The sequence below is a fragment of the Salmo salar genome, chromosome 23, assembly GCF_965601325.2.
Source record: "Salmo salar chromosome 23, fSalSal1, whole genome shotgun sequence".
Taxonomy (NCBI): domain Eukaryota; kingdom Metazoa; phylum Chordata; class Actinopteri; order Salmoniformes; family Salmonidae; genus Salmo; species Salmo salar.
The window spans coordinates 8,869,787-8,885,648 of NC_138313.1; the positions used below are offsets into that span (position 1 = coordinate 8,869,787).

The window sequence follows — 15,862 nt, forward strand, 5'->3', positions numbered from 1 at the left end:
ACACACTCAAAACCATATAAAACAAATACCCCCTGCCACGTCCTGACCAAACTATAATAACAAATAACCCCTTTACTGGTCAGGACGTGACATCCCCGGTGTCATGTGACTCGTTAGTGTTACAAGGTCTCAGGTGTGAATGGGGAGCAGGTGTGTTAAATTTGGTGTTATCGCTCTCACACTCCCTCATACTGACTGGTCACTGGAAGTTCAACATGGCACCTCATGGCAAAGAACTCTCTGAGGATCTGAAAAAAAGAATTGTTGCTCTACATAAAGATGGCCTGGGCTATAAGAAGATTGCCAAGACCCTGAAACTGAGCTGCAGCACAGTGGCCAAGACCATACAGTGGTTTAACAGGACAGGTGCACTCAACTTCATGGTCGACCAAAGAAGTTGAGTGCACGTGCTCAGCGTCATATCCAGAGGTTGTCTTTGGGAAATAGACATATGAGTGCTGCCAGCATTGCTGCAGAGGTTGAAGGGGTGGGGGGTCAGCCTGTCAGTGCTCAGACCATACGCCGCACACTGCATCAAATTGGTCTGCATGGCTGTCGTCCCAGAAGGAAGCCTCTTCTAAAGATGATGTACAAGAAAGCCCGCAAACAGTTTGCTGAAGACAAGCAGACCAAGGACATGGATTACTGGAACCATGTCCTGTGGTCTGATGAGACCAAGATAAACTTATTTGGTTCAGATGGTGTCAAGCGTGTGTGGCAGCAACAAGGTGAGGAGTACAAAGACAAGTGTGTCTTGCCTACAGTCAAGCATGGTGGTGGGAGTGTCATGGTCTGGGGCTGCATGAGTGCTGCCGGCACTGGGGAGCTACAGTTCATTGAGGGAACTATGAATGCCAACATGTACTGTGACATACTGAAGCAGAGCATGATCCCCTCCCTTCGGAGACTGGGCCGCAGGGCAGTATTCCAACATGATAACGACCCCAAACACACCTCCAAGATGACCACTGCCTTGCTAAAGAAGCTGAGGGTAAAGGTGATGGACTGGCCAAGCATGTCTCCAGACCTAAACCCTATTGAGCATCTGTGGGACATCCTCAAACGGAAGGTGGAGGAGTGCAAGGTCTCTAACATCCACCAGCTCCGTGATGTCGTCATGGAGGAGTGGAAGAGGACTCCAGTGGCAACCTGTGAAGCTCTGAACTCCATGCCCAAGAGGGTTAAGGCAGTGCTGGAAAATGATGGTGGCCACACAAAATATTGACACTTTGGGCCCAATTTGGACATTTTCACTTAGGGGTGTACTCACTTTTGTTGCCAGCGGTTTAGACATTAATGGCTGTGTGTTGTGTTATTTTGAGGGGACAGCAAATTTACACTGTTATACAAGCTGTACACTCACTACTTTACATTGTAGCAAAGTGTCATTTCTTCAGTGTTGTCACATGAAAAGATATACTCAAATATTTACAAAAATGTGAGGGGTGTACTCACTTTTGTGATATACTGTATGTGAGAGTGCTGTTCATTGACTACAGCTCAGCGTTCAACACCATAGTGCCCACAAAGCTCATCACTAAGCTAAGGACCCTGGAACTGAACACCTCCCTCTGCAACTGGATCCTGGACTACCTGATTGGCTGCCCCCAGGTAGTAAGGGTAGGCAACAACACATCTGCCCCGCTGATCCTCAACACTGGGGCCCCTGAGGGGTGTGTGGTCAGTCCCCTCCTGTACTCCCTGTTCACCCATGACCATGTGACCAAACACGACTCCAACACCATCATTAAGTTTGCTGGCGACATAACAATGGTAGACCTGATCACCGACAACGATGAGACAGCCTATAGGAAGGAGGTCAGAGACCTGGCAGTGTGGTGCCAGGACAACAACCTCTCCCTCAACGTGAGCAAGACAAAGGAGCTGATCGTGGACTACAGGAAAAGGCAGGCCGAACAGGCCCCCGTTAACATTGACGGGGCTGTAGTGGAGCGGGTCGAGAGTTTCAAGTTCCTTGGTGTTCACATCACCAACACACTATCATGGTCCAAACACAGGAGACTGAAAAGATTTGGCGCGGGTCCCCAGATCCTCAAAAAGTTCTACAGCTGCACCATCAAGAGCATCCTGACCAGTTGCATCACCGCCTGGTATGGCAACTGGTCGGAATCTGACAGTAAGACGCTACAGAGGGTAGTGCTTATGGCCCAGTACATCACCTGGGCCAAGCTTCCTGACATCCAGGACCTATTTAATAGGCGGTGTCAGAGGAAGGCCCAAAAAATTGTCAGAGACTCCAGTCACCCAAGTCATAGACTTTTCTCTGCTACCGCACGGCAAGCGGTACCGGAGCACTAAGTCTAGGACCAAAAGGCTCCTTAACAGCATCTACTCCCAAGCCATAAGACCGCTGAACAATGAATCAAATGGCCAACGGACTATTTACATTGACACCCCCCCCATTTGTTTTGTACACTGCTGCTACTCGCTGTTTATTATCTATGCATAGTCATTTCACCCCTACCTACATGTACAAATTACCTCAACTAACCTGTATCCCCGCACATTGACTAGGTACCAGTACCCCCTGTATATAGCCTCGTTATTGTTATTTTATTGGGTTACTTTTTATTATTATATATTTTTTATTCATATTAGTATTATTTGTATTTATTTATTTTTTTACTTTAGTTTATTTGGTAAATATTTTCTTAAGTCTTCTTGCACTGTTGATAAAGGGCTTGTAAGTAAGCATTTCATGGTAAGGTCTACACCTGTTGTATTTGGCGCATGTGACAAATAAAGTTTGATTTTATTTGATGTTATAGACAGAAGCTAGCTACATGGCAAACCAATCCGAACTCATCTCTCGGAATGTCCAGCCCGACCATTATCTCAGCCAATCATGGCTAGCGGAACCAACTAGGCTCGTAATTGAACAATTTTATTAGTATTTACAGATTTACAGATAATACTTTTGTTAAGGCACATGAAAGTTCACATGTTCCATAAGGCATTTCTGCCCAAAAAAAACACATTTAGATAAAAATACAAAAACTGCGTTCAAATGCCTCTCCTGTGATGTAGTGAAGCGCAACATACGCCTAGTTTCCTGAAATGTGTCACATATAGTGTTTTGGAATTAAACTCTTTACATGTAAACTGTATGTTTTTGCATGTGTTGGTGGGAAAATACATAGACATCTCACATTAGTTTGTTCTGACAAGACAAGGGAAATTCTGCAGTGTTCTTGTGGATTTAGCAGAGAATGCAGAGTGGACTTTTCACGACCACGACAGACTACTTGTTTTTAACGTTAATTGTAGTCTCACTAATACAGGGAATATGATGTCTCAACCTTTGTTATGTATTGCTAAACTCTTGTTTTCTCCAAGCTGCTCTGGCCTAGGCGGACATCTTTATTCTCCAATCTGCATTAATCTAACGATCCAAGAGAGAATATATACACCCACTTAGACCTCGTGTCGCTAAACATCAACCAACAACTCAGAATAGTCACATTTTCATCCTTCCCCTTCCATTCCGTCACCCTCTGTGTTAAGTTTTTTTTTTCAATAACAGTAACTAACTGTATTTGTACGTCAAATCGATTCCCCAGACCCGGCTTCATATCTGCCCAGCCTTATCCTTTTCAAAGCTTATCTTAATTGGCTGCAGGGCAGGGCTGAGTTATGGCAGATTAAAATGCATGTGGACTGTCCTGTCATCACACGCACACAAACACACACTAACGGAGGGGCTGACTCTGTAGTAGCACAGGGATCAGAGAGCAGCTACCCCGCAGGATGGCTCTCTTTGATGACGTCACCGGTCCCTTGACCCCCGGCTGGGCCCTGGGAGCATGCTGATGCTGAAGCAGGAGTTTTATGGAGGATTTATCTATCACTGTGACAACAGGGATGGGAATGAGGGGCTGGGGGCCTATGTTGACAGAGGCAGCAGGACATCTCTCTCTTTCATTATCTCTCCCTCTCTCTTTCTTTATTTCCCTCTCTCTGTCTGTTAACGTCTTTTCTTTACCAATCACTCACTATCTGTTTATGTCTCTCTTTGTCTCTCCCTCCCTATGCATGCTGCCACTCATTCTCTGTCTGTCTGTCTGTCTTCTGTCTCTCTCTCTCTCTCTCTCTCTCTCTCTCTCTCTCTCTCTTTCGTTCTCCCTCCTCCCTAGTGGGAGAGCAGCTGAAATTGATGGGTACAAATCCAGCAGACAGGGAAAATGATTGAATCCTAACTCGCAGTGAAGATGAAAATATTTGCTCCCCGTGCTGTGGCCTGTGGGGGCCTGGGACTGAGAAACCCATCCAGGCGTGGCAAGGTTGTGTGTCTGCGTGCGTGTGTTTCTGTATGCTTGTGTATGTACGTATGTGTGTCTGTCCTGGTTCAATACATGCAGCCAACTCAGAGCGCCCTGGCCTGATGGAACAAGTGCCCCGACTTTGTCTCGATTGTCTCCGGGATGAGGGGAGACGGCGGGAAAGAGTGCGAGGGAGACGGGAGGGAGGGAGGGAGAGATGAGGCTCCATCCATCACTCTCAGTTCATCCCTGTCCATCACTGTCAGTTCAGGGCCATTTTAAAACACATTCACCCAGACCATGGGCCAGTTAACACCTGACTGCCTGCCTTCGTTTCTCTCTCTCTCTCTCTCTCTCACTCTACCTCTCTCTCACTATATATCTGCCTGTCTTTCTCACTCTCTTTCTCCCTTCCTTACTTCTCTCTCTCGTTCTCTCTCCAATGAACTCTTGCTGTCTCTCACTCTCTTTCTCACACTGTCTCTCTTTATCCTCTTTCTCTCTCTCTCACTCATCCTCTCTCTCTCACTCGCCCTCCCACCCCTCTCACCATCTAGACACAGATAACAGATACTTGAGATGGTGATTCTCTGAGGAGGTTGAGAGAGAACCACTCATGAAGGATGTGGGCTTACTCGGCTACATGTTGAGATCAGTGTCTCTATGACCCTCATCTCAAATCAAATTGTATTAAATCATTTTATTCGTGAACATCAGTTGTGGACTAACAATGAAATGCTTTCTTATGGGCTCTTCCCAATATTGCAGAGAGAAAGAAAATAGAGAAATAATAGAAAAGTAAAACATGTAATGATAAAAGTACTAATAGATACACAATGATTAACGATAACTCGGCTATATACAAGGGGTACCGGTACCGAGTCGATGTGCAGTGGTAGATATGTACATATAACTAGTGACAGACAGTAGCAACAGCGTATGTGATGATTAAAAAAAAGTTTATAAAAAAAAATTGTCAATGCAGATAGTCAGGGTAGCTATTTGGTTAACTATTTTGCGGTCTTATGGCTTGGGGCTAGAAGCTGTTCAGGGTCCAGTTGGTTCCAGATTTGGTGCATCGGTATCGTTTGCTGTGCGGTAGCAGAGAGAACAGTCTATGACTTGGGTGGCTGGAGTCTTGGACAATTTTTAGGGCCTTCCTCTGACACTGGTTGGTATAGAGGTCCTGGATAACAGGGAGCTTGGCCCCAGTGATGTAGCGCCAAGCAGGTGCCATACCAAGCGGTGATGCAGATGTGGACACCGAGGAACTTTAAGCTCTCGACCCGCTTCACTACAGCCCCTACAATGTGAATGGGGGCATGCGCGGCCCTCTGTTTCCTGTAGTCTTGCTGACGTTGAGCGAGAGGTTGTTGTCCCGGCACCACACTGCCAGGTCTCTGACCTCCTCCCTGTAGGCTGTCTCATCGTCGTCAGTGATCAGACCTACCACCGCCATGTCGTTGACAAACTTAAAACCTTTTACTGCAGTGGGCTAAATCAGGGTCACACAAAGTGATTCTTGGTAGTCTTAATGAAACAAAAGTATACACCTCACACACATGGTGGGCTTAAAAAAAGAAGACCCCTTGTACCATGTCAGATATGAAGTTGAAATGTATTACATTTTAAGTTTGCATCCCAATATTACACTTTATAAACATCACAGAAGACTGAACTATAACATAGAAACACCGGATTGAGTCTGTTTTTAATTATGACAAAATATGAATAACATTCCACCCATGAAGCCAAAGAAGGCACTTTTGGTCATTGACTGTAGGAAAGGGCTACTGACGGTGTTGGAGTTGTCCTCGGCCCTCCGTTTCCTGTAGTCCACGATCAGCTCCTTTGTCTCGCTGACGTTGAGGGAGAGGTTGTTATCCTGTCACCAGGCTGCCAGGTCACTGACCTCCTCCCTATAGGCTGTCTCATCATCATCATCGCAAACTTACAGTGGTTCTTTCTTTAAAAGTTACAAGTTTATGCCGCGACCGTTTGTGGTAGACGGTGGCATTCTGTCATTGCACCACACTATCACAAGGGGGAGTTAGAACGTTGATCTTATCGGTAGTCTAAACTGTGGCAATTAATGGAGGCGTTTTCATCGTCCTGCATCAGGCAACAACAACAAAAACTGTCGGTGGTCCTAGAGTTAAGAGAGAACTTGGGTTAATACAGTGGGGGAATTTCACTTGACATGTGGACTGACGATTTTCAAAGAATAGGCACGGTGGGCTTTTGGTTTCTCTCCCTCTAAAACCAGAAATAAATCATTCTAAATAACTGGCTTTATTTACAAATTAGTAAGAATGTCTCACCCCATGTTCAAGAATGGTCTTTTCCCCTTCACTTTCGGTTATTTGAAATGAAATCATCTCCAAAATATCCTTATTTTTTAAACAAAGCGATTATTATTATTATTAACCCTGCATTATAATTATATAAAAGCCCCTTAGAAAAGACGTATTCTCACAGATCAGATTTTCCCTAACGAAAAAAAATATGCCTTAGATATTAATTTAGAATCCTCCAATCCTCTAAATGTAATTATTGAAGGAGAGTCACGTCATTGGCGTAGAGTCAGGCGTCATTGGCGGAGTTGAAGAGAGCGAGGAACGAGATGGAGTCACAATCCATGCCAGGCGATCAGGCAGATGATTATTTCAACTACATTTTAGTTGCAACAAGTTCGATCAGGTTTAAATCAGGAGACCTACACGTAGAGATAAAAAAAAATATTTAGATATATTGTAGGCCTACCGTAGGCGACATGATTCTCACTAGTGTTGAGTAATGTGCTGTTAAAAGTGCTGTAGGTCTTATGTATTTATTTTTATTGAACCTTTATTTTCCTACATAAAGGTCTACTTTCTCTGCTGGTGTCTTGACCCAGTTTATGCCCCCATTTGCAATGCAAACCATAACGAATTACTATGGGAATAAATGGAAGAAAATGCAAGTGGAAGGGGGAAAAGTAAGGAACTTCTCTGTCGGCCCTGGATGCCTTTTGAAAACATGTTTTCACAAGGGCTATTAGCAGGACAATAGACATGATGTGGTCCCAAAAACATCTCTCTGACATAGGGTCCAACATATCTCTTGATGATGATTGAGCTCGGGCCGATTCCGGTGTGAGTTATCTGGCCCAAATGTGCTACTTGGGGCTCGGGCCAATTGTGGCTACTCTCTGGCAGATGATTACACGGGCTGCTTTATATAACATTTCATTATTTATTTATTTCCCCATATTTTATCAAAAAAATGTAATTAACATTTAAATTAAATTATTTAAGAGTCCTGTTTAAGTAGTATTTTAGTATTTTGATACTTTGTGCAAGGCAATTGATCAGCGTTAAAAAAACTTTGTGGATGGGGCGTCCCGATTGGCGCAGCGGTCTAAGACACTGCATCGCAGTGCAAACTGAGTTGCTACAGATGCTCAGCATTAAAAAAACTTTGTGTGCGGCCACGCAGTCGTGGGTGACCAGGGAGTACAGGAGGGGACTAAACACACACCGCTAAGGAGCACCCCGTGTTGAGGGTCAGCGTGGCGTATGTGTTGTTGCCTACTCTCACCACCTGGGGGTGTCCCTAATGTTGACATATTATGGATGGACATCTATTTTTTTGATGCATTAATTCCGCGTGGTTACAGGGTAAATTCTGCGTGGTTACAGGGTTAAAATAGAAACAACTCAACGTTTTGGGGAATGTTTAAAACCAAATAGTAAAAAATGACGTGCTATTACCGTCAGGTATCATCAGTATTCTCATGGCTTGCACTGTGAACCGCAGTAGCGCTGTGGTCTGAGCAGAACGCTTCGGCTCCGAGCATCACGAGTTTGCGCCCAGTGCTGGGCAATCATTTCACATTTGAGGTGAGTGCCAAGGAAGGCATATATCGACGATGTGTGTGTGTTTACTGTTACCGCTGTGTGTTTGTGCGTGCATCGCAAATCAGGGCGTGCGTGCAGTTGTGTTGGAGGTCAAATCAAAGGTATCTTCCCGTGTGGGAATTATTCAAAAACATGAGTCATGCTCTTTCCCTTTGCTTTGGGTAGAAGTATGCCTTGGGTAGAAGACATTCAAACAGGAGCACACACACACACACCACCCCAGGAAAATAACCCGGGCTCCGTGTGTCCATGTGGGAATTATTCAGAAACATTAGTCATGTTCGTTCACTTTGCTGAGAAATAGGCCGTGGGTAGAAGATGTACAAACAGGAGCACACACACCCCCACACACACCACCCCAGGAAAATACACAGTTTTGAGGATCTGCAGTATCAGGAATAGAAAGGCATGCTACGGTCTGATGATTCATGGACCACATTCTCTCTTTATGTCCTGAGATAGACAGAGACAGGAGGGAAGAGAGGGTGTTGAAGAGACAATTATGGGAGTATCCGTGAACAATTATGTTTGTTGAAAAGAGGAAACGGAGACCTATATTCTGAGTTCCTAGGTCAAGCCATATGGTAACTATCATCATCTTTGTGGTTGGTTGTCACTATCGACTACATGATAATGAATCCCAATCTCTTTTGTGCTTGCGCAATGAAGAGCTCCCTTCGTTGCCTCGCTCTCACACATATTTCTTCTGTCACACACGCATACCCGCGATGGGGCTGGTTGTCACAAGTGGACAGTGTGTGTTTGATGGCTTATAACACCATGTTGGAATACGATATGAGGATAAAATGGGCCACCGTTTCAACCAAAGACCTTGGTCTTTCTCCTGATATTGAAGATTGATTTGATGATTTTTTTTAATGTGATTTATTGAAGTGTCATAGACCTACTGCTGCCCAGACCACATGTACTCAAAACAAAATACATTTTTACAAATGATATGCATACAATAATCATGGCAAGTACAGCTACCATCTAGCCACACTACACAAACAGTATATTTTTACTTCTCCTCCAGGCATTGTGAACAAACTGAACTTTGGCTTTTTGTTAGGTTCAGGGGTGTAGTTCTCTTTGATGAGAGAGTACATTCTAAGTTTAGGTTTAAACCAAATATCAGCTACTGATTTTCAGAAAAAGCTTGTCCTTGATTCGGTTAACAACACATGGTAATTTGTTCCTGCAAATCAGTTTCCCCAAAAATCTAAGGCAATCATCTCTTGTAAGATATACTGGTGCTGGGAAATACGCACAAGTAAAAAGTGTGACAACCAACCGCGGTCTTCTCTACCTTGCTACCTGTTTAAACTGTTTCACAGCATTAGAATGTGCGCCTTTGTCATGCTAAGTAAGCCTTGTCAGAGCCAGAACGGCCCACATCCTATCTCCTGTTTCCGTAGCGTGCGGCAGACTGACGTACAAGTACACCCCCTAGACAGGATAATGGTCTGCCGCAGGGCCTAACCCTCAATCCATGCCTTAATGCTGAGTACCAAGGTAAGCAGATAAGTCTTCAGGTCCCATTTTCTTCGGTCTTCGGTATGACTCGACTGGGGACTTAACCCTCTCTACCGATGTTCTCATCGCAGTAACGTTCTCGTGGTTGTTTCCCGTCTACGTTCCGTCTCAGGGGCGAGCTTCTACTTCTCTGTCATGGTAATGCTTGCCTCGGGTCTGTGTCAGTGTTTTCATCAATTGGAATGTTCTCATGCTGCATCTCTCTGTTGTCTGCCAGGGAAGAGCCCGTACCTGATGTTCACCAACCGTCACGAGATCCGTCGTATTGACCTAGTGAAGAAAGACTACACCCAGGTGGTCCCCACGCTGAAGAACGCTGTAGCCCTGGATGTGGATGTCACCACCAACAAGATGTACTGGTGTGACCTATACCACCGCAAGATCTACAGGTAACGCATACACACGCGTACACACACAGTGCACAATCCAATATATGTACACTCACTCGAAGCTTTTATCCATCTGCTGTCTGTGTGATTCAAATGAGAGGGCGCTTATCGGCCTGACATTACAGAGTGGCCTTGCTCGCCTCTCTACTCTCTCCTCTCTCTCCTCTCTTGACTGACTGAGTGTGTACGCTGATGGCTGCTGAAGGCTGCGCCACACCACTACTCCCTATGTGTACAGATAGTGGCGGGCTCATGAGTCACAGCTCTACCCATCCAGGCCTATTTGCATTGCGAGTGCCTCATTAGTGTGCAAAAGAAAACTACTGGACATGCATACGAGCATGCAGCACACGTACTAGCTTCTATTCCTGTCAGACTAAACAATGTGCTGATTGCCAGAACATTCAGAATGAGGTGGAAGAAACCGTCCGGCTCTTCCTCCGCACTTGCTTCTGTCCCATCCACCGCTCCTCAAAATCTCTATTGTTGATGACGCTGATGCCTGAAGGACACCTGGAATGGAGAGATGGATAGTGCAGGATGGGGCTGTTTGTCCTTCACACATAGAGCCAGAAACACACACTGGTGTATGTGTGTTTGTGTGTGACAAGCTTGCCACCATCCCTGCCTGTATCTGTTGGTGTCACTCGAAGCCTGCCAGGTAGTGGGAAGGAGGGAGGGGCACTAAATCATCTCAGTCGGACCATATGCTGCCTCTAATTCCTCAGCCTGAATAATCACCCCATTACTCATCACACACACACACACACGCACGCACCCACACACACCCCAGGGCCTGAGAAGGAGAGAGGACACAAATACACTCATTTGGAATTTATACGTAGTCTTTATGTAATCCACTTCAGAACTAGCACATACCAGGAGGGCACTCACTGGTGGTGTCTTAAGTGTAAAGAACCAAACACCTCCTTCTGGAGTGCCACATCAAGTGCACATGCTGTAGACGAGTATTAGTGTACGGGTATCATTCATATACACTTTTCCGCACTCTGGTCTGAAATTGCTGTGTTGTGTACCAATCCCTGCCGTGCTAATGTTAGCCACCACCCACACAGCTCGATACCCACTGGGAAGCTACGGATATTATAAATTCCCCTGTTGTGTACTAGTCGTAACTACTTACGCAAGATTGGTTCTTTGGGGAGGAGTGGTGAGGTGTGTCTGTGGTGAGCCAGTGTTATCGTCCTCCCTCGTTATTCTATCTCTAATTAATAGTGATTAGCGTGGTAGCGGTCTATGCAGTCGATGCAGCCCTGCTGGGATTATTACATCTGAGATCAACAATAAATAAATAAATAATAAATAAACAATAGCACAGCTAATTAACGAGACAGTCTACCTCCCCTGTCTGTCCCCATCCACCTCTCTCTCTCTCTCTCTCGTGTTCTTCCCCATGTGTATCTCATCTGTCTCTATCTCATCCTGCTCCTAATTCTTAACACCGCTCTCCGTTTTCTTATTCAACACCGTCCTCCTCGGTTCCACTCTCCCAGTTTGTACTCCCTGTTGTGTTAGGGTGTAAAATGTGACACTGCGTCCCGGTAAAACCAAATCGCTCCTACAGGCCTAGCCAGGTAGTGGAGGTGTAATGTTCCATAGTGAAGCTGCTCTGTCTCCTCTCAGCTCATCCCATTGCTGTTACTCAGACAAGTCAGACAAGAAGAGTGGCTGGCTGTTTTGTCTGCGGATCATAAGGAGACAGGCCCATCCGAACAGCTGTTTTCTGTAGGAAGTACTGATGTTGGATCTTAATTTGATCATTCATTTGCATGAGAGCTTTCCTGCAATGCAGGAAATGTAAAACGTATATAGTGTATTTGAGTTTTAAAATGGCTTCTGAAGTTTGTAATTTCCCTTACAAAAAATGTATCAACCCCAGAAGAAATGTCCATTAATTATAATCCACATTTAGCATTTCACATTTCCTGTTGCTGCAGGATTATTTTCCTGCTGTAGCAAACTTGCTCAAATTAAGATCATACATCTGCAGGAGGAAGGCAGAAGTTGTTAAAGGTGTGTCAGGTTAAAGTGTCCCTGTCTGGGAATTACTGGCCAGCACAGTCCCTCCCCCACGGTGACAAGAGCCTATCAGAGGTTTTACTGGCCAGGATAGGCTGTTGTCACTATGAGGGGGGACTATCAGAGGTACACTACATGACCAACAGTATGTGGACACCTGCTCGTCAAACATCTCATTCCAAAATCATGGTCATTAATATGGAGTTGGTCCCCCCCTTTGCTGCTATAACAGCCTCCACTCTTCTGGGAAGGCTTTCCACTAGATGTTGGAACATTGCTGCGGGGGACTTGCTTCCATTCAGCCACAAGAGCATTAGTGAGGTCGGGCACTGATGTTGGGTGATTAGGCCTGGCTCGCTGTCGTCTTTCCAATTCATCCCAAAGGTGTTTGATGGAGTTGAGGTCAGGCCAGTCTAGTTCTTCCACACCGATCTTGACAAACCATTTCTGTATGGACCTCGCTTTGTGCACTGGGTAGGGCTGTCCCTGACCCAAAAGAATCTTGGTCTACCGAAAGTGGTCTGTTCTTTCGACCAATCGGTTGGTCAAAAATTTGAAACGTGTATTTTCCATATATAGACAAACCCAGGGGCGGACTGAAACAATAATTCAGGCCGGGAATTTGACTCCATCCCAGGCCACCCTGTTCACGCAAACCACCAGACCGCTAATTTTGTAGGCTAACCCTATTTGTTGATGTAACGGGTACCACACTAGTTATAAATTTGGCCATTATGTTAATCTGGGAAGAAAGTTATCCACATTACAAAACACAAACATTTGGGACTGACCAACAAGTAGCCTATCTGAACACTGAGTTTTCAAGGTATGCTATGGCTATAGGTGCAACCTCAAAAACTCACTAGGAATACACCAATCATAGCACATACAAATGTACAAGGCTAGACACAAAACAATTAGCCTACACTTTTTAAAAAGAGAATGAGATATACAGAGTTAGCTCAAATGTTCAAATGATTATCTTTATATTCAAGCATCAAGCATATCAAAGGTATCAAAAAACTTCACACATTCATGGAACTTGAACATAAGCTACAACAATGTAAGTGAGTATAATACAAAAGTCGAAAAGGCACTCCTCTACAAGAAAAATGTAGATTACAATGTTCACTCACTGGTGTCCATAAAGCAAACAGCACAAAAATAAACACATATATACACTGAGTCAATGAAATTGAACATTGGCTACATAACTGGAAGTATAATACGAAAGTCCAAAAAACATGCCTCTGTACAAAAGCTTTAACTCACAGCAAATGTTCTTTCACCATTGTTAGCCTGTTAATTAAGGAAGAGTCATAGCGTAGCTACTTCAGAGTAACCAGAAAGTAATTACCACTGGTAAACTAGGCGGCGCAGTAACTCACTGCTCTCTGCCATCTTGTCAATGATGTCATCTTTGTCAAGTCCCATAAGGATCTACTTCTCTGTTGCCATCAAAAGGAACTCATCAAGGTTCACTTGAGTGAGGGAGGTTCTTAGGTGGTTCTTCACAAATTTCCGGGTGGAGAAGGTCCTCTCACAAGACACCTGAGTGATGGATAGGGTGAGGAGGAACTTGTAGCCAAACCAATGATGTGATACGCATCCGTGAGCAGATTGTACTGAGACAGGAGAAGATAGCAGCATATCGGGCAGTTTTTACATGTGGAACAACTTCTGCTCATCAACTCCACACGTTCATTAGGATCATCAAAGCCTTTCCCTGATTCATCACTGGCGGCGGGGGCCCTGGTGTTGTACTTCTCCAATGCTGACTGTTTCAGTCTTTCCCACTGTTGTGCAAGGCTGATCAGTTCAGCCTGCAATGCCTCAACAGTGGCATGTTCATCAAATTCCAGTAAGCATTTGCTGAGCAACTTCATGGCTGTCTTTGGAAGGCCCTTTTCTCTGATCTCAGGAAAATGCTTTGGATTCATGCAGGAGACATCTGCACACAGCACTGCATTTGCTGCATAACGGCAGTGAATACTTTCAACAACAGTGTGCAGTACCACATTGTGGATCTTGATTTTGTAATCCATGTCTGTATTAGCAATGGGCTCGTCTTCTGCCAACTGACCTGGTTTTCTCTTCCTTTTTTTGTTCTCGTCTCTGGGAGAGCAGTCTGAGCTTCGGCATCACAGTCCTGCTGCTCCTCCAGAATGCCATTGGCCCACTCAACAAAGTAATTTGCTGCCCTTTTCACACCCTCAAAGTCTCGGGCACACTTTCTCAGGTTATCCTCCGTTCCTGTCACCAAGTGCTGTGCTGTTACGATATCCATTCCACTTGTTTGCAAGTATTTAAAGAAAGGGGACGTCCTGAGGAAAAACCTCAGCTGTGAGTATGGTTTTATACTTTAGGAGAGCATCCTTGTACCCTTGGGCCTTCCGTCAGATGCCAGGTTTTATGGTCACATCCTTTTCAATTATTTCCATAGTGATGACCACATCCGTGTAAAGTGCACGGTCAGGCGTTGCAAAGCTTCCGAATGCTTTCCTCAAGGCCTCGTCTTTGGCCCACCAGCGTGTTTCACCAATTACATCAAGCCGTCTGTGTCTCCTGTCCTCACTGGTTTCCTCCCATAGCTTCATGCGCTTGTAGGAATCTCGAACGAACACTGCAATGTCATTCAGTAGTGAGAAAAGGGATTAACTTGCCACAGCAACCCCAGTGGTGTCAGTTAGCACAAGGTTGAGGACATGTGAGTAACACCATATGTGTACTTGGTTAGGAGACTCTCCTGTGACCGATGCAGAGAAGCACCTGTATTGTCCCTGCATGTTAGCTGCTTCGTCTGTTGCATTACCAACACGCTGTTTGATATCTATGTCCATCTTCTCAAGGGTCTGTTTCACCAGGTCCACAAAGTACTGTCCAGTCGATGACTCACAGTCAGTGACCGCAATGAGTCTCTCGTGGACAACGTCAGTGACATATCGCAGAACTACTGCACACTGGTCTTTGGATGTTAAATCCTGTGTTGTGTGCGTTCGTATTGAGGACATCCCTGCCTTTCTCACTTCAAAAGCAATTGTCTGCTGAATCAACGTTCTGATGACTTCAATTACCTTATTTGCTGTTGTTTTGGACGTCATAGTTACCAAGGACCCTCGTCCTTTACTTCCCATCTGCTTCTTGCTCTTCTCAATGCAAATCACTGACATGCTCTTGTAGGCAGACATCATATTTGCTTAGCAACAATATAAGCTCAAGAAACTTGCCATGATTGACGGCCATGTTTTCCAATTTATATGCAGCTTTGTGTCTGTGTCCTCTGTAGCTAAGCCCACATTTACCAATAACTTTAAATACATCAATCAATCGCCTCCTCTTTCTGACCTGGTCTCGTTGAACTGACATTTGCTTATCACTCAGAAGGGTACGGATGTCTGCTTTGCTGGCTCTAAGGAAAAAGGCTTCTGCACTTTCTCTATGGGTCTTGCTTCTCTCATGTTCCTGTACTCTCTGATGTGCATGTTTCCAGGCCTGCATGCCTCCTTTGACAAATGCACTATCACTGGCTGAAGGTTTTGCGAATGCAAGACATACTGAGCAGAACAAGGAGTGAGTTACTTCATAGTATGTCAGCCATTTTCTGTTTGTGCCATCTTTATAGTGGAATACATTGGGAAGGACTCAGAGTTTTTTTGGGGGGTGGTTCTGATAAAATAAGTCAAAATCCTTGGACTGAGGACGGGCAAAATAATCAAAT

The 15,862-nt window shown here is 44.9% G+C and overlaps 1 protein-coding gene across 2 annotated transcripts in view; it reads left to right on the top strand.

The window, feature by feature from the left end:
- Positions 1-15,862, top strand: part of LOC106584023 (low-density lipoprotein receptor-related protein 8) — a 271,370-nt gene that overhangs the window by 221,100 nt on the left and 34,408 nt on the right. For both annotated transcript variants that reach the window (XM_014168792.3, XM_014168793.3), the window contains exon 10: positions 9,933-10,104. In XM_014168792.3, the coding sequence (XP_014024267.1) occupies positions 9,933-10,104 (172 nt within the window). The remainder of the gene's footprint in view (positions 1-9,932; positions 10,105-15,862) is intronic.